This window comes from Bactrocera neohumeralis, chromosome 2 (genome assembly GCF_024586455.1).
Source record: "Bactrocera neohumeralis isolate Rockhampton chromosome 2, APGP_CSIRO_Bneo_wtdbg2-racon-allhic-juicebox.fasta_v2, whole genome shotgun sequence".
Taxonomy (NCBI): domain Eukaryota; kingdom Metazoa; phylum Arthropoda; class Insecta; order Diptera; family Tephritidae; genus Bactrocera; species Bactrocera neohumeralis.
The window spans coordinates 45,844,937-45,864,687 of record NC_065919.1 but is presented as its reverse complement, the minus strand read 5'-3'; the positions used below and the strand labels follow the sequence as shown (position 1 = coordinate 45,864,687).

Below are 19,751 nucleotides of genomic sequence, written 5' to 3'. Positions count from 1 at the left end.
AAGACTACCGAGGTGTTTTCAACCTCAGTCATGCACAGGCTAGACAATGGAGGCGAAAGTGTTCCTGGATATTTACACCTCACCTTCCTATATACAACATGTTCAAACTGCGACCAACATGATATTTAGCCTTAGCGATTAATGCCTGTTGAACAATGTCCAGTAAGAAAAAAAAATCAGTTTTCAAAAATGTCAAATATTCAAACTTTTTTATTTCTGTATCAATAAAAATAAATGTACAATGAAAAATGCAAATGTGTCTCATATTCAGAGAGAATAAAAGATAACAAATATTTTGGGAATGTTTAATAATTCACATCTTTCATTTCCCGTGCAACAAACCGAACATTATGAATAATGAAGAAAATAATGAAATTTATAGTATAAAATAATGAAATGATAAGCGAATTCATTTATAAACGTCAATATACGGGTAACTTTATGCCCCATACCCATAGTAGGGTAACATGTAATTAAGTCTGCAATTTAATTTTGCATATATTTTTCTAAGTTTTTTTATAAGAATAGAAACTATCCTGTATAAGCGGTTGATAGATGCGTGCGTCCCTCTGTTTACGTGCATAAATGTCGGGATCGTACAAATGCACCTCCATGATGTCATCCACGTTCTGCTGATAGGTGCCCGAACCAGTGATGGCACCTGAAACAGTGGCCGAGTCCAAATCACCAACGTCATCCAGACGCATGAAATCTGTCATACTTATGGCTGTTGAGTTGTCAAGGCGCTTCGGCTCTTTCACAATGCGCGCGACCAATGTGCGCTTGAGTACAATATTCTGCAAGGCTTGACGTATGTCTTTTTCACGCAGGCGCGGATTCGGTACCAGACCGTGAAGGCGGGCGCGTATTGTGCGCAATGGCCAACTGATTAATTCGAGCGGACATTGTTTGAGTTGTGCAATCGACACCGATGCCGTGTTCAAGTAATCAATGAACAGCACATCCACTTGCTTGGCAAGGGGATTGTGTGAGCGTATTAGTGCGCGATACCATTTCTTGTCCTTCTGGTATTGTGATAGGCAAATGGTGCGCGGTTCGTATGCGGTGAGCATTGGCGCGGACTTTACCAAATGTTTGATGCGTCTCTGTAGTTCCAGTTCGCGATATTCAAATTCGGTGAGGTGTGGTAGAATTTGAACAATTGTCGGCGTAACAATCGAGACAACGCTGCATTCGAAGGAACGTTTGCCCACTGGTATTTGTGGCATTTTAAAACATTCAATGCCGCTGAAGTGTGAGAAGACCGATGACGTTTCATTTGGGTAGAATCGATCGAATGCAGATGTTTCCATCACCTAAAATGTTCAATAAGAAAACATTAAGCATTGTTAGAGTTTGGATTAGGACTCGTCTAAAATAGAATTCAAAATAGTTTACAAAATATGTAGAGGAGCAGTCTATGGTGCACACGTAGAATAATAATTTTAATACTTACTCTCTGAAGTTTGTAACACCCAGAAGAAAACATCGGACCTATTACCCCTATTAATACACTTTGTTTCATTGCTATAAACACGTTATATTTCTGTGAAATATAAAAACAAAATGTGTTCCCATTCCAAAAAAGGATGATGTTATTTTAAGGTTTTATGGTAACTCTAGCAATTCAATAAAAAAAAGTTTTTTCTAACAAGTATTGTAGGTAATAAGCTGATGAAAACGAAGTTTTATTGCTATAAAGCCACTCATACCGATCAGTGCCATTTAGAGTTATAAATTAATTTTAATAAATTGTATTAGCTAATCGAAGAATAATTAAGAGCATCATTAACGATAAAGAGAAAGGACCGTTCCCACGACAGTCGGGACTACGTTACCAGAACGGACCCGGCCAAGGACTGTCAATTCGGCTAATTCTGCCGCTACAACAACAACAACATAAAGAGAAAGGATATCTAAACGCTTTGAATGGGGATGGTTTCATCCTAACATTTTACGTGAGCAAATGTTTTGCCCGAAATCAAATGAATAAAAACTGGCATAGGGTAAGATTAAGAAAAATAATATTTTGAATAATACGGTTACGGCAAAGTAGACTATGCGCTTACAATAAAACTTTACTGTTAGTCCCAGGTGATTTTTCCGAAGAGAGATTTACGAAAAGAGCCGCGATATTTTTCAAAGCGCTATTTCGGCTGAGGCTCACTTATGGAATGGTGCGCATTTTCAAATTCTGGGATAGTACCCAACGGTGCAGTGCCAACGCATTCTCTTTTTGCCGAATGAATAGTGTCGAGTACCAGGAGGTATTAGAAGCAAATCTGCTACCCTATATACACAGTCATCCGCACAAATCTTTCTCTTTTCAACAAGACAACGCAAGGATCCATACGAGCAGGTCAACGAAAACGTGGTTTTAACGTAAAAATATCGATCTTTGGGAATGACCAGCTTGTTCTGATCTGAAAACCGCTATTTTGGATACATTTTGATACATTTATTAACCTCAGAAATGCATTCTCATTACACCAACTCAATGCCAAAATGAATATTCGGACTTATTAATGGTAATGGAAACACAATAAATTATTAGGAAAAAAGAGAAATATGTTTCTTTCCTTTTTTGGGGTGGAAGGGCTGTCTTTATAGCAATGAAACACCGTTTTCAGCGCATTCCGCTTACTACAATATAATAGCAGCAAAAGTACCGATAAAAAAATGCTTTTTTTTATAGAATCCTTATAGTAGTTACCTTAGAGCTTTAAAATAACATCATTTGCTTTTAGAATGGGAACATATTTTTCTCAGTATTTCTCAGAAATATAAAGTCTATACTATAGTAATGAAGCAAAGTACACACTGTCCAGAAAGTATCGAGAATTCTTCGTTTAAATTGACATAAACAGCTGCTGTAAACATACTAGTTGACAGATCGTTGACAGATCGCGCTAATTTTTGCCATCATAATTAAGGACAGTTATACCAACCCAAAAAATAAAATTTACCTGTCTTCCATATAAGCGGGAGATGAGAGGGGGAAATGAAAAATTCCCGATACTTTCTTGACAGGGAGAGATATCGATCTGTAATTTGCACACGTCTTTTTCTTCTCAAAAAGAAGCTAATTTGTCGGATTCAATATAGCATATATCTGTCATAAAAACTCATCTATCAAAAGCCGGTCTTATACGTAAAACTTTTTTATTTGTCTAGATATCTTCATGAAATTTGACATGGATTATTATCGACCGAAGAAATTCTATCTGCCATACAAACTGACCGATCTACACGAAGAGAAAGATCTAGAAAGAAAAAGAAAGATCCTTTTGTGCTATAATAAATGCACCAGTGAAGGGTTTTATAGCTTCGGTGCAGCCGAAATTTACATTGCCATTCTATAAGATCCATTAATGATTTCTTCAAAAATCACTAGCTATTAACTTTAGGTTTTAAAGGGGAAATATTTCCGTTACATAATTTGATCTTATGCTCTTAGGCAAGTGGCTGCCTTCAAACTTCTGTGTTGATTTTAAATAAATTGTTCGCATGAGCTTATTCATTGAATATATAGAAAAATTTGGGAGCAATATATATATCGTCACCTAAAATGCAAAATAACATAACAACATTTTCGAAAATTTACAGTGGCGTGAATGAAACACGAAATAAAATGGAACAAGAGTGAAAAAAATTTTTAATATTGGTTAAAACTGGTTCATGTATGAGCGCAGAACCTGAAAATGTTGGACATATGTAATATTATGTATGTAACTTGAAGTAGTGAATCGTAATCAATAGGATACTCAATTTCGATTTTTTTGATGATACGTTATTTCGCATTTTAGGTGACGATATGTGGTTTTATAAGTAGAGAATGTTCTATCTTCACAAAACTAAAATTCCCAAAAACCCAACTCACCAGATTTGAACGCTGTGAAACGCTAACGCTATTGTGAGTTTCCAGTTCAATTTTTTTAATCTGTTCCAGTTCTTTTGTTTTTTCCATTTCTTTATCTTTATTTTTCTCTTTTTGCCGCTCGGTTTCGTCAGTGGTATGCCAATAATTCAACGCAAAACTTTGCTCCAACTCAACAATGGCGGCATCTTCATCGTCCTCCCCAAGGCCCCAACTGGCGGCGAGAGCGCCGGAGCCATCAGCGCCAGCGACATCGTTATCACATTGCATTGCGACCAATTCATTTTTCATGAAATTCTCGCTGCCATACAAATTTTCCAGCAACATTTGCTTATGCAATTGCTTGTACTCATTGGAGTCGAACATGCGTTTCTTACAGGGTGGCGTGAAAGAGTGTTGCGTTGGTTTTTGATGCTGTAGCAATGCTAATTGTGCTGCTTGCGCTGCCTGCATTGGTGAGAGCGCATTATTTAATTCATCATTGGGACTATCATCACTATCCGAGTGATTATCGCATTTGTCCAAATTGTATATCAGTTGATCGAGGCAATCATTGACTGTATCGTCATTATTGTCGCTGCCGTCATCGTCGGCATCTTCATCGCTTTTGTTGTCCTCATTTAGTTCAAAAAAGTCGGATTTAATGTGTTTAAATTGGAACTGTATCAAAAGAGAAAAAAATAAAAGTATAAATAAATGTGAAACTGTGAATGAATGTGAAGGATTAATATTTTCATCTTCTTTAATATCCAGAGAAACAGCTTGCCGCTTCTTTTGATATTGATTGCCTTTATATGAATGATTTATTGATTATTTGCATGTCACAAGTCATTCTTAATGCCATATTTTCTACTTTTTTCTAATTTTTTCATATAAGTAGGTATTTTATATGGCATTTTTTGATCTTTTAGAATTAAATTTGCTTATTCCATACCAAATAAATTGAAAATGTTTTTTTTTCCAACACACTATTTTTTGCTCTATAAATAAATTTTTTTCATAAAAGTTTCTCTAAAAGTTATACGCAGTTAAAATTATGCATCAAATGTTCTGTAATCATTTCGTACACCATGCCGTATGAGCAACCCAAAATGTATAAATCACTTGTATGAATGCTCAAGTCAATTGATGTATATTTATATGTAACTGCGTTTAACTTTTAAAAGAATATATTTGTTGAAAAAACATTAAACCATTTTTTATTGAGCGGGAAATTTTATAATAAAATATCACTTTTTCATAGAGTTAGATTTACTTGCTTAATCAAATATCAAAAAAATCATTTGTTGTATACTTCTGAAAAGAGATATGAATAGGCACGATTTAAAGTGAAAAAAAATTGTTTTGTTGGATCATGGCAAAAACTGAAGCTTCAGGGGCGTTTAAAAAAAAAAAAACAACCAACTTGGGAATTAATTAATTTTTATAGATGAACTCACCATTTTATCTGCTTCCATGAGGGGTAATGCATTGTCCTCATTTGTAAGTTCATCATTGTTATCCGTAGTCGATTCTATATCAGCCATAGCTTTTAAGTCTTTATAACTAGGCTTGAACTTATCTCTCACCTTTTTCTTATGAGACCGATCGGAGAGCAAAATATCTCGCTCAACATGTCCAGCGCTGATGAGATACTCTCCAACATCCATATTACCCAGGCGCATACTGCATGCCTTTATCGGTTTTTGTAGCTCTGAAGTTGCCACACGTATGGAAACTAGTTTTTCAACAACTGTAACATGTATTATATCAAGTACGTCTGTCGTGTAGGCGCCGTCCGCGGATTTGGCACGTATCCCTTCGATGCGATATTTGTTTGCTATGCGTGGTAACTTCGGGAATGGCGCAAATGGTAATAAGTCCTGCAATTTAACCGACTCCACATTACCATAGTCAATGAATTGTACAATGAAATCATCTTTTTCCTTTTTCTGTACGATACCACGGTAAAGACGTTTGTCGACATGATAGCGCACTAAGCACGCCTGACCCGGTGTATATATGGGTATGGAAGTTGTTGGCATTTCATATTCACCATAAGTTTTCATAATTATCTCTCGTAAATGTTTTAACAGACCCTTATCATTGGCATCATGTAAATAGACAATAGCTTCATAATCCACATAGGTCGGTATGGCGGCGAAAATTGACTTATTAATTGGCTTCGACTGCAGCCAGGCCTCTGGTGCTTTTGCAGTGAAAACTGTTGGCTCGCCGCACGCTTGACTATCTAACGCGAGGTCCAAAGTGAAGTCCATTTCAGGTATATGTTTGGTATCATGATCGTCAGTTTTGATGGAATTGTCAGAGTCGAAGGCGTTGAAAGCTTTCCCAGGACGCTGTGAACGGCGATCAATTTCTGGAATGAAGAAGATGATGTCACCAATAATTTATGATTGTAAAATATGGTGATGATATGAATGTATTGATCCTTAACAAATAAATTGTTCAAATGTTTACAACAACATTTTGTAAGGGAACTCATGCATAATAGCCACTCTACTAGCCAAGGCTACACATAACAGTATATTGTATTGCGTATGGATATTGATTTCAATATTCAAACACATCTCTGATTTATTAATTTTGATTTTCGGTTAGCTTGAGTGGCAGTTACATTTATGCTGTATTAGTCCGATCAGAAAAATATGTTCAGAGACTGTAGCGATGGCTTCGGCAGAATCCAAGCCGAATTTAGTGAAGATATCTTATTAAATTAAAAACTTTTCCATACAAGTATGTACTTGAGTATGATTGATCAGTTGTTTGATCGGTCTGTTTATTTAGCAACTATTTGCTATATTTGCTCGATATCGGCGAATTCGACAAATGAGAAGCTTCTTGATGAGAAAAGCAGGTATGCAAATGTTAAAATCGTTATCTCAGAAACTGAGGGACTAGTCCGCATATACATTCTGTCAAGAAAGAATCGGGAATTTATAAATAAAATGAACCTTTTTCAATCATCATCCCAAACTTATTTTATCGCCTTCAAAGTAACATCAATTTGAAGCGATGCACATGTGCCAACGCTTCTCCCAATCGTCAAAACATTTTGTTATAGGCACTTTCCTCGATGGCCTTCAACTCTCGCGTCGAATTTGTTTTGATGTCTTCAATTGAGACAACACGCATCGAGTTCCCCGAAGTGGACATTTCAGTGTGAAGAAAGGTAAAAGTCCCATGGAGCTAAATCAAGGAGATTCGGTACTTATTCAATGATATTTGTTGAGTGTTTGGTCAAAATTTAACACAAATACATTAAAAAAATTTGTAAAATTCGACAAACACTACTGAGGTCGACTGACATAAACAGCTGCTGTAAACACACTGGTTGACAGATTGCGCTAATTTTTGGCATCATAGTTAAGGACAGTTATACAAACCCAAAAAAAAAAATTTCCCTGTCTTCCACATAAGCGGGAGATGAGAAAGAAGTAAAAAAATGTATTCAAAGTATTCGCCATTGCTTTTTACACATGCCAATAGAAATGTTCGTCTTTAGAAGCAAACCAATCAGACACTAAATTTTTCTTCCGCTTAGCCAATTTAGCCAATGCGTGTCCCGTCGATGAAAGCAAATTGTAATCGGAAGGAGCCAAGTTTGGAGAATACGGCGGGTGCGGTAGCCGCTCTCTGCAAAGTACTTTGATTGTAACCAGAACCGATTTTGCTTTGTGTGCAGGTGTATTGTCGTGTAATTAAATTACTTTGCCGGTTGAAACATGGTTAAAAGTTTTCATTTATTGTCAGTAGCAATTAGTATTAACAGTTTTACCAGGTTTTAGAAGCTCATTATATACCAAACCCTTCTTATCCCACCAAACACAGAGCATTGCCTTCTTACCGAATCGATCGGTTTTTGCAGTCGATGTTGATGGCAATCCTTGATTAACCCATGATTTTCTCCGCTTAGGATTCTTAAAATAAATCCATTTTACATTGTCAATGACAATTTGATTTCTTTCATGTCCTTGAGCAAAATTTGACAAGTATTTTTTGCGGTTTTCCATTTGTCTTTCATTCAATTCATGTGACACCATTTTCCACACTTTTGGATCTTTCCCAACGGTCTGAAATTGTTTGCTGTGCAACATTTAACATGGCTACCATTTGCCTTTGGCTCAAGGGGTTAGGTGGGTTTAAAAATTTCAAAAAATCGATTTTGTTTTGTTTGTCTTTTTAAATTCTATAACTCCTCTAATTTTGCAAACATCTTTAAAATAACATTATCTAGTAATTGAACGAAGGAATTTGTGTTTTTTATATTACAACTATTTTTTTCGAGCCAATAAATGGCGAAAACTTGATCTAAAAATTAGATTTTTTGTTTAAAGTTCGTTAAAAAATTCAAATTAAATTTTTTTTCCTTCGTTCAAATACGAGATTTACATATACATACATGAACTAACGAGATAAATTTGGTTTTTTGGTTTTAGTTGAACCAATGATGAGTTATGCTGTCCACGGCGACAGCAGTTTTTTTTGAGGCGCCCAGGGAAATGAGGTCCCAATGGCTGAATTTTCAACATTTTTTATAAAAATTTCAGAAAATACCATTTAGATGTGTATCTTTAATATGTCACATAATATAAATAAAATATATAATTGTAACTATTACAAAAAAAATCGTAAAAATATACTTTTTTTGAACCTCTGAAATCCACCTAACCCCTCAAAGTATCATTTTCCTTTAGTATTGCTTGCAGTTCGACATTCATTTCTTATATCAATATCATTAGCTCTGAACCGTTGAAACCATCTTTTGCATGTTACTCTGATAGATCATGATCACCATATGCCTCGACAAGCATTCTACGCGACTCTGCAGCACTTTTCTTCAAATGGAAACAAAAAGTGAATGCTTGCCGCAAATCATCATCATCATCATCATCAAAGTTTATCGTTTTCAACACAATAAAACATGTGATGTTTGTTCAATGACTTTAAGGTTATTGAATATGGTATGTTTGACAGACAACAAATTTTCCCTATCAACATATTTGTTTCTTAAAGCTCACGCCATACCGGTACACCCGGCATATATTTTATAAGGTCTCCGAAGTCTTTTTCTGGATGTTAGAGACCTCGTGGCAAAAAAAAATATGTTTTCACAAAATATTTAAGGTGCAATGATTTTTTTGAATATATGAATAAATACAAAAATAAGTATTAATATTTACTTTAAATATGTATATCCAAGGTATTTTTAATCTAAAACTCGTAATATACTGCTTAAGACTATTAGACCGAATTTTTTAAGACAGGATGATAGTAATAACTATATTATACAATGAGTGACCTTTGCGTACATTTTACTTATTTTTCACCATTACTCACCTGTCAGTGCGACATTGCTCACAAAATTCTTATTCCACTCCTCCATGGTAATCTCACCCTCGGCAAACTCTATTTCTAACAATTTATCCAGCTGTTCTGTTACATCTAAACGTTGTACGGAATATGCGAGACCGGCTTTCACTAATATACGATTGATTATCGAATGCTTGGTTATACATGGCGCTAACGGATCCTCAGTTTCAGTGATTGTACCCCAAAGCACGATGGGCAATGAGTTGGAACCTGGCATACGTTTGCCTTGTAAAGTGGCCGAAAGGGACTCAAAAGAGCTGACGCTGTGCTTGAAGCAATCGATGGCGGAATGTGACCAAGTTGTTGTGCCGCCAGTTGGCTCAACGCAAGCCAAGTGACAGCGATGTACGGCATTTGTTACACGATCCAATTGATGATCTATAACACGGAGTTGTGCACTGGTAATGTCTGAAATGGTAGCGCCAATATCGCGTAGGAATACGGTATACAAATCAGCTTCGATGTCCGCTTTTATAGAGATTATAATAGCACGATACCATTCACTGGGGCTGGACGTTTGTGCGGCGTGCGTCTGCTTGGTAAGGTCACTTTTATATTTAGTATTGACCAAGCAGTGATTACCAACAAACCAGTTGTTTGTGCTTTGTGAACATAACGACAAACTTGATGTGTTCGATTGATCTTCGTTTTGTGCTTGCTGCAGTTGATTGTGGAATTTGGCAATGCCCGTTGTGAGACTGGCAATTTGTATATAAAACTCACCAGGATCCACTACATGTACAACCTTGACCGACGTGCGTTTAAGCACCTTGACAGGTTTGTCACTTTTCACCGCTGCTTCTGTAATATTGGCAGCCTCTTTAACGTCCTGCATTGTGACATCTTTGCCCTTGACATTAGTATTGACTTGACTGAATTGCATGGCATCTGTTAATGTATTAGTCGGCAAGCTTATGCGTTTCTTTGGCGTTTTGTAGACTTCTACCACTTGAGAACTCTCGCCAGTCGCCACGCAGTGCCCATATTTAACGAGCATAGCTCCAATATTTATATCCATATGCTTTTTGCTGACATGCAACGTTACTCGTATTGTAGCTTGATTTGTGGATAGTATGGTCATTTGTAGTGTGGGATTGGCAGCTAATTGGCTAAATTCGCGTATGGCTTCGGACGTCCAAGCATAGCTATTCTCTTGCAGCGGTTCAATGTCTGCTAAAGCACATTTAATGGTGAACTCTTTTGGGGTGCGGAATTTATTTATGAGTGGAAAAATTTGACGCCAATTGACTTCATGTTGTGAGCCCTCGTCTACGAGGTGCACGCTTATTTTTCCTACCAAAATAAAAGTACATAAATATTATAAGCAAATTTAATGACATATTAACGTCATATATAAAGCATGGTGTTAAAAAAACGGTTTACATACCCCCACCCTGAATTTCTTCAATCCGCGCTCGATGCCATATATCCTCGATGCGCACAGCACAGCACATTTGTGGTAATGCTAAGAAAACCGGTTGCAATGCCTCATTCGGTTGATTGTATTGAAAGTTTAAGTCGGATTTCAATCTTTGCGCCATCTCAATAGCGTCGAGCTGGAATATCAATACGTTTTAATTTTGCTTCTTACAAATGTTTATGCTTTTATAATCTTTGAAAATGATTCGGTTACCTTCATGACATAGAACATATGCGGACTTTCTATATTTGTCACTTTTACGACCAACATATCTCCATTATGGAACGAGTATTTTGGTAGCCTTTGATTGGTACGCGCCATGGGAGATATTTTCTAGAAGAACATTCATTAATGTTTAATATATGTATGTATGTCTGTAAAAAAATTATGTTAATACATATATATATGTATATGTATGACTCCTATATATTCCGATATGTTTGCCATATTATTCAACACAGCTTAAGTATATGGATTTTAATTTCTGGACTGCTCAAGACCTCTTCGGAGAGGACACACTCATTAAACAGCAATAGCATGGTTGCAAAAGCAGCACTCATTGGTATCTTGGTAGATGGTCGATCTCAGTAAGGAGCATTCTGATAACCTCCATAACTTCGGTTGTATCTCCGATAATATAGACCATTGCGTCATAAAACCTACTCCTAGAGATTTCTGTTCTATGACGGATGGTGAAGTCACTAGAGAAGAAAATGAAACCTGCTCCTGGAGATTTCTATTCTAGAGAAGAGACACACTGAGTGAATCGAGGTTCATAGGGAAGGTAAAAAGAAAATATTTCCAACAGCTTTAGTTTCGGGCTACCTGAGCACTGTAGTGACTTACAAGTATAGGTGACTGTCATCGGATTCGCAGTAGATGTATTGCCTCGGAGTGTAGCCGCCTTCAGAGAGGTGAGCGTTCACTCAAAAAGCAGAGCGGGAATATTGGACCTAGGCTCGATATCTATGCAAACTAAACTGCATGTATGCATATTACATAAGGTCTATGCAGAAGCACTAGAATCAGTATTAGCCGCCTTAACAAATAAAGCCTTAAGGAGCTTCGTCGACGATTTTTATACCCCTTATGTTTGCCCACGAAGTTTTAAACACCCAGAAGGAAATGTCGGAGTATCCCACCACAGTCGGATCTACGTAGCCGAAACGGACCCAGATTTTTTATGCGGTCAAGGGCTGTCGACAACCCTATAAAAATTATATACATATATGTATATATATATAAATGATAAGCGTGATGACCTAAGTTTATTTAGTCAGGTCTGTTTGAGATATCGATCTGAAATTTTGCACACATTCCTTTCTCTCCATGAAACTGATCATTTATCGGAAACGGCGATATCAGACCATTATAGAATAACTGTGTAAACGTACATATAATCAAGTCCCTGTAGGGAACACATTTTCATGTAACGAGATATTTTCACGAAAATTGGCATGGATTGTTACCCAGGCAAAGCTACTATCACCGAACAAATTTCTCAGATCAGACTGTACAATACTGTCATACGAAATTAACGATCAATGTCCAGTTCTTGTACGGAAAACTTTTTTATTTGACGAGATATCTTCACGAAATTTTACATAGCTTATAGTTCAAAGGTCGTAGGGCTGACAATCTCTGAAGGAAGCTTTTAAATCGGACCACCATATCATATAGCTGACATACAAAGTGACCGATCACAATTTTTTTGGTATGGAAACTTATTTATTTGTGAGTGGTATTATTGGTTCAGTGGAACCGTAGTTAATGATTTTTGTAGTTTAATACTAACTTTGAGTTCATAGCCTCATAAAAGACCGGTGTTTCAACTGTCAAAGTGGGATTCTTGCGGCCTTTATCTCGAAAATTAGCCCCCTAACCCAATTAGTAAATCAAGCGTTTTATTTTTATCTAAGTTATTAGAGCGTTTTGCATTTAAAACGCGTTAACTGGTTACTTTACTACGAGAAGAACGCTCCTAATCTAGCGCCATAATAAATTTAATAAGATAGGCTATTTTGAAGTGTTTGTTACCTTAAGAGGCGATGACATATTCGATGCACCTGACATCTCCCGCGCCAGGCCCGTGTATAAAAAAGATTCCCGAACCGAAATCGCTTCTTCACCTGAAGTTGTAATCAGATCTACCGAAAGCATATTCTCCTTGATGCGTTCGACAATGCTGACGCGTACGAAGTGATTGTTTGTAATTTCGACCAACAGATTAGTGGCTTCTTCGTTCCATGACTTTCCAACGGGAATTATGTCATGTATGGCACAACGTATAGCCGCGAAGGGAATGTTAAGTGATTTACTATCAATTTCGCAGAATCTTTAAGAATAGAAATGAAAGCAAAAAAATGTTAAAGTCTCTCACATAAAAAACAAAAATAGCAAACAACTTAAACGCACCGTTCTTTTGGCACCTCTATCTGCATGCCAATATCGACTAAAAACACTTTATACAAATCGTTTGTTAAGATTTTTTTGACCATACCGCGATACCATTGCTTATCATCGTTATGATATGCCATGTAGTATTGACCCTCAGTGATGACTTTGGGAATTATATCGGTTTGCATGAAGTTCACATATTTATTTGAGAGTTCGCGTATTTGGTGAATTGCATTCTTCGTCTGTACGAAGAAATGTTCCGGCGATTTTACATAGCTGATGCGCACCAACTCTTTATCGCGCAGTAAATGACCTTGAGATTCAGTATCTGAAGTTCTGCTATTCCAAGCGTCTTCATTGTCGTCATAGCGCAGTTTTTGTTGTTTTTTCTTCTTATTACGTTCGTTATTCTTGCGTTTGTGCTTCTCGATGTAGCAGTCCACGTCCATCTGATCGGACGAATCGGATTTTCGATCGGAAAAGGAATACTTCATATCGCCATATATGGGTTGCAAACGAACGGTAATCTTTGGATCAACGTATTGATAGGCATAGAACTTTGAAAAGTCTTTACGCAAATCTTGTTTAACCTCAAAACTGCAAATAAAAAAGAATTGAGTTAAAAGCGGTGTATTAAATTCATTAAAATTTTTGGATAAACCCTTTATTTTAGCTTCGAATGCTCACTTACATGAAAGGACTTTTGGTGAGCTTCGAAATTTGTGCGCGACAATCGATTTGCTCTAACTGTGTATTGTAAATATCAAATACTTGACGTAGATATATATCGGTTGGTACTTTTTGCTGATATTGTTCCAATTGCGTGCGCATTTTCTATGGAGAAAAACAAATAATTTATTTTTTTAAGTATATGAGAGATCTTCACTACCCGTTTTTATGTACTCACATTTAAAATGCTTTGAGTTTCGCCGAGTTTTGAGAATGCGTCGCGTATAATTTTTTGCGGTTCAACGCATTGATTATGGAAGTCTTCTAATATGCGCGCCTCTTCATTTTGTAAAAAACTGTGTAATTGTAGAAAATACTCAGAGATGTCTTTGAGGCACTGCGTGGCATATTCTTCGAGCTGGAGTTCAATGGCTTTGACATCCTGGAAAAAATTAAATAATGATTAATAAAATAACTGCTGACCATAATACATAATTCATAAAATGTACTTAATTAAATGAACATCATATAACCAAGGGTGTTGATAAGTGGGTGCCTCACTCAATGTGACATAAGTCATAATTTAGAAGAATTCAGCGATTTTTCTTAAGAGGCTCAAAACTTTAGAGCTAACACGGTCATAGTTAGATCAAAATAATTAAAAAGAAGGATCATGCGCTCAGATAAGTACTTAGCCCACAAAATACGTGTTATGCAGGTCTGCAAAGTAGGTCTATGAGCCGGCGATAACCTTCTTATTCGACAAAAATGTCTAACCGCCGATTGATTACTTTACTTTTGAAAACAAAAGAAGTCAGACGGAGACAAATTCGAAGAATATGGTGAAAGGAGTAGTGTTTCGTAACATAATTCGATTGATCGATTCATGGTGGAAGATAACAAAATCGCAAAATGGCATCGCCAGCCAGAAAATATATATCTAGCGGAAAGGTAAGAAAAATGAGAACCACGTCCATCCCATATAAGGAATATATTGAAAACTCAACCATTAATTTACCGACGACATGATGACATAAAGCAACAAAAAATAAAAAAATTGAAACTTGTAATAATTAAAAAAAAAGTCGGCAAAGTAAAAAAATCGACCTTTATTTTTGAGTAACCGCCATTTTATGAAAAAAAAATCATTTTTGCAGCTCATTGAGTTGGAGAGATTCATACTAATCAAGAAACTATAATCCAATAATTGTTTTATGTGTCAGTCGACCATAAAGAAATCATGGCGACGAGAACACGGTCTTTTTTCCCCCTCTACTTCAAGGACGTATTTGTGTACTTTTCAAATATAAATAAATAAATGATAAAAAAAATTGATAGTTAAAATACCAAATGTGTTTTTGTTTTCATAAATTGCGAAAAAACGATCGAAATTCGAACCTCTAGACTAGAATACTTTCATAATGCCGAAAGTAAATGCAGCTAAGACAAGTCTTTAGGACCAATATATGCACTGTGGTGATTTTAGACTTTTCGGTTGTCTTTTTACCGTTTACGTTGGTTAATACGTGTGATATTTTCATGAAAATAGGTTCACATGTTTGCTTGACCACAATATGTTTTAGTGTTAAATATAAATCGGTTAGAGTTTTCTCCAGCACCCTTATATCGAATACCAATAATATAAAATTGGACTTAGACTGGTCCATACATATGTCAATAAGTGCGTGTTTGTTACGAAATCATTGGAAATATTACAGTATTTTAAGTTGTCTACTTTCAGTCATCTTCTAACGTCCGTTAATGATCATAACATCGAAGAAGTTAAAGAAATCGTGCTTGAAAATCGACCTGTTGGCATCAGAGAGATAAAAAAACTACAAATATCTGTATACCACATTTTGGTTAATGTTTTGTGTATGAAACGTGTCAATGCTAAACTCGTCGAAAAGACCAGAATTTTTTGAAAAAACTTTGTCGAGTAGAAATCAGGCAGAAAAGAGATGGTTGACAACGTAGTTGAGGACCCTACCTTCATCAAACATATCCCTACTAGTAAGGTGATATGATGATTATGACGCCAATACTGTCCAACAAGCAGCGAATGGCGATTCCAAATGAGCCGAAACCGAAAAAAACGAAAATTTGCTGAAGGCACTAAAGGCCAACTCGTATGAGCCGCATATGGTTCTACAAAGTGTAGGAAAATTAGATTAAGCGCTGGCATGATGGTTTGTATTGGCTCAACAGACTATTTTGAAGGAGCTAATAGGGATTTGTCTGAAAATACGTGATAATGTTTTTTTTTGTCAGTCTGTGCCCAATTTTATTCGATGGTTTGTCCCTCTGCTTAAAAAAAAATATCTAAAAATATTTCTCGGCCGTTGATCTTTGCAGCAGCTGCACTCGAACTTAGTTTTTAAAAGTTTGAACCGAAAACTCGTCACGACGTCAGCGAGGCAATTTTCTGATAGTATATTTTGTAACCGTGATGAAATTACCATTACGAAACTTGGCAATATAACGGTCTAGCGACCGAACAAACAAGTGCTAATTTAGACTAAAACAAATGTTCAGTATTTCAAAACGTTTTCCTGTTACTTCAATAATAATGAAATTAAATGTAATGACTTATAGGATATAAACCTTATTGCGATAAAAATATATTAAAACTATAAAAAGTTAAATTTTATGATTAAGGTAATTTGCGAAACTGCTTGCACAAAACCATCAAATTAAAATTATGCCTACTTTGCCTCTTTACCAACAACAATCATTTCCAAACTAAATATATGAAGTTGATTGAAGCCGTAATTTTGTTGTTGTTGTTGTTAGTTTTTAATTTCCCTTAAATGCTCAATAAGCACCGTAAGTAATACAGCTACACATAAATAGTTGAAAAAATATTAAAACCGAAATCAAATCAAGACGCAGCAAACGAGTGTGCGAACAAAGAAACAATAGACTTAAGACACAAACTTGTTCAACGGCGAAAACGAGCGTGCACTCATGTTGGCGCTTCAATTGCATTCACTAAATAATCGTAGCGTGTGTGTAATAGTAGTACATATTAAATTATTGTTCGATGCATTACACTAAATTATTTTATTTATGGAGCACAGATGAGTCTAGATCGAGATTGATTCAAAATCATTAGCGCTCGTTAATGATTTGGCGCTGACAAACAGTCAGGCAAAGAAAATTAAACCAAATGACAAGTGGTGGGAAATATTAAAAATTCTTTTAGAATTTTTTTGAATTACCCTCGCTTTTAAGGAGTAATCCAAGTATACAAGATACTTTCTAAAGTAAACAAGAGTTTTTAAATCTAGCGCCCCCTGGTGGCATCATCTATATGTCGACTAGTGCGTTAGAATCCGCTATCTTTATCGATTGTCCAGTGAGAATTTCATGACATTTCATAGATTGGAAGTGAATTTATTGCGTTTTAACGCCAGAACTACCGATGTTAAATATATACATAGTTTTACCGCACCCGTCAAATTGACGGATTTTTGATTATGACTTTCATAGTACAATTTAGCAATAACAACATTTAATATAATAATTCATTAATTATTTATAAAAAAAAAAACAAAAACAGTTTCTATTTGAATGAGGCACATATTTTACATGTACATGTTATATTAGTTGAACATTTGCCACAAACATATTTGTTGCATGATGTGTCCTGAATATATTTACCAGTTAGAGTTTTCTAGTTCTAAACTAACAGCGTTATAACTGCTTCCGTACATTTTTTTCAGTATAAAATGTCTGGAAGCGATGTAATGAACGTATATGTATATATAATATATGTATTGATATCCATCATTGCATAGATGATATATAAATTATTATAACCGTCATTTTGACGGGTCTATAATAGGTCATACTGATTATGGAAATTAAAGTCGATGAGGGGAAATTTAATAGTAATAATTAACTGTTCTTATATTTTATTAAAAGTCGTAATAAAACTCTGGAACAATTATATAAAAAATAATCAAATTTTTAAGCATGTAATTTGAAACCCGTCAAAATGACGGTCTTGGTAGTTCTAGTGTTAAGTGTCAGTATGTTTGTGTTATCGGTGCGAAAATGAGCTTCGAACAAAGAGCCAACATTAAATATTGTTTTAAAATTGGGAAAACTTTTACCGAAACATTTCAATTGATAAAACAAGTTTAAAGCGATGATTGCCTATCTCGTAGCAGAGTGCACGAGTGATTTCAACGTTTTCAAAGTGGTCGTAAGGACATAAATGACGATCAACATGTTTTTCGGAATCGATCTTCAGTAGTCGAATTAAGAATCGATTCTTGACATTCGAAAAATCGATTATTTTACGAGAAAACTCGACTTTCGAGTAGAATCGGAATCGAGTTTACCATCCCTACTGACAGCCATCGCGTGCACATATAATAACCTCCGTACAATAACCACCACAAAAAAAATGATTTTTTTTCCATGTAATTTATGTGGAAAGCAGAAAATTTGAAAGAGGCACCTCTTAATATTAATATTAAGAGCTCATCTTTTGAGTGACTTTTTTTTTACACATTTTCGAAAGTTTTGAGCCTGTTTTTCAGTTGAAAAAAAAAGGTTGCCTCAAAATGGCACACCCTAGTGTGCACGGTTTGTTCCGCACAAATTGACTGACGACCAAAAATTGCTCTCATCGATCGACCGATTATTTGACCAATTTCTTGACCAAAATTACATTTTAACCATTAACCACTCCCCGTATTCACCTGATATGGCCTCGTGCGACTTCTTCCTTTTCAGAAAAATGCATTTGCCCATGAAAGGAAAGCGTTATGCAGACGTAGAGGCCAATCAAAAGGCTTGCACCGGCATACTGGCGGTCATACCGGCGAACGAGCTAAAACACTCGTTCGACATGCTTTTGGACCGTGCAAAAAGCTGTATTGAAGCGGAAGGGGACTATTTTGAATAAAATAAATTAATTTTGCCGAAAAACCCATTTGTTATGTTTTTTTTTAAGTCCTGTTTACTTTGAAACGCACCTTGTAGATTCTTGTTTCAATAGCCTTTTTTGACAGATTATGCGTGAGTCGAGATCTTAAATTAAAAGCGTACAAAATACAAATTGTACAAAAACTAAAGTCGTTCGACCTTTAAAATCGTCATCGCTTGATTCAATGGGTACGTAAACAAGCAAACATGCCGCATTTGGGACGAAGAGCAAACTGAAGGGATTTAAGAGCTGTCATTTCATACAGAAAAAACATCGGTTTGGTGTGATTTGTGTGCCGGTGGACGGTCCATATATCATCAAAAATTATGCCAGTGAAAACGAAACCAAATGGCGATCATTATCGCGCTATGATAACCGACTATTTGATGCCTGAAATTGAAGCTCCTGATCTCGGCCACATTTGGTTTCAACAAGACGGCGACACTTTCCACACATTGCATCAATCAATGGATTTATTGAGAGAACACATCGGTGAACAGATAATTACACGTTTTGGGCCGGTCGGTTGGTCACCAAGATCGTTTGATATCACACCGTTAGACTTTGTGATGTGGGGATATGAAAGGTCTAAAGTCTATGCGGGCAATCCCATTTCGATTTAGGCCTTGGAGCAAAACATCACGCATATCAATCGCCAGTTACCAGATGAAATGCTCGAACGAGTTATCAAAAATGAAATTTCTGTGTTTTTCTTTAAAATAGTAGAGAACACGTAGACATTTTCATTAAAGTTGTGAGTTTCTTAATTTACTGCTATATATATATAAGATTTTGTTAAAAAAATGTCCACTAGATGGCTTTAGTATAGCAACGATCGGGTTACGCTATTGGCGTAAGAAGGATACGCTTTCGAACTAAAAAAAACGAGCTCAGTAAGTTTTGTGATGGCTTTACTCAGTATTGTTTGAGCATGTATCAAAGATGAACACCAGCAAAGAGAAAATATTTTAAGTACATATCTCATACTATTTTAAAGTTGTTCTTCGAAAAAGGTGAAAACGTAACCAAGGCGACTGAGAATAGAAATAAGTTTTTGGTTTGATTGCTCAACTAAT

General features: G+C 36.0%; 1 protein-coding gene across 1 annotated transcript in view; it reads right to left on the bottom strand.

Annotated features, from left to right (window-relative positions):
* Positions 1-192: 192 nt before the first annotated feature.
* The window catches only part of LOC126751317 (uncharacterized), a 224,040-nt gene continuing 204,481 nt past the window's right edge, over positions 193-19,751 (bottom strand). Inside the window, exons 4-13 of the mRNA XM_050461489.1 lie at positions 13,975-14,178; positions 13,759-13,901; positions 13,086-13,664; positions 12,708-13,005; positions 10,884-11,003; positions 10,638-10,806; positions 9,218-10,543; positions 5,317-6,236; positions 3,881-4,537; positions 193-1,316 (exon numbers count right to left, since the gene is read on the bottom strand). Of these exons, the coding sequence (XP_050317446.1) occupies positions 507-1,316; positions 3,881-4,537; positions 5,317-6,236; positions 9,218-10,543; positions 10,638-10,806; positions 10,884-11,003; positions 12,708-13,005; positions 13,086-13,664; positions 13,759-13,901; positions 13,975-14,178 (5,226 nt within the window). The 3' untranslated portion in view covers positions 193-506. The remainder of the gene's footprint in view (positions 1,317-3,880; positions 4,538-5,316; positions 6,237-9,217; positions 10,544-10,637; positions 10,807-10,883; positions 11,004-12,707; positions 13,006-13,085; positions 13,665-13,758; positions 13,902-13,974; positions 14,179-19,751) is intronic.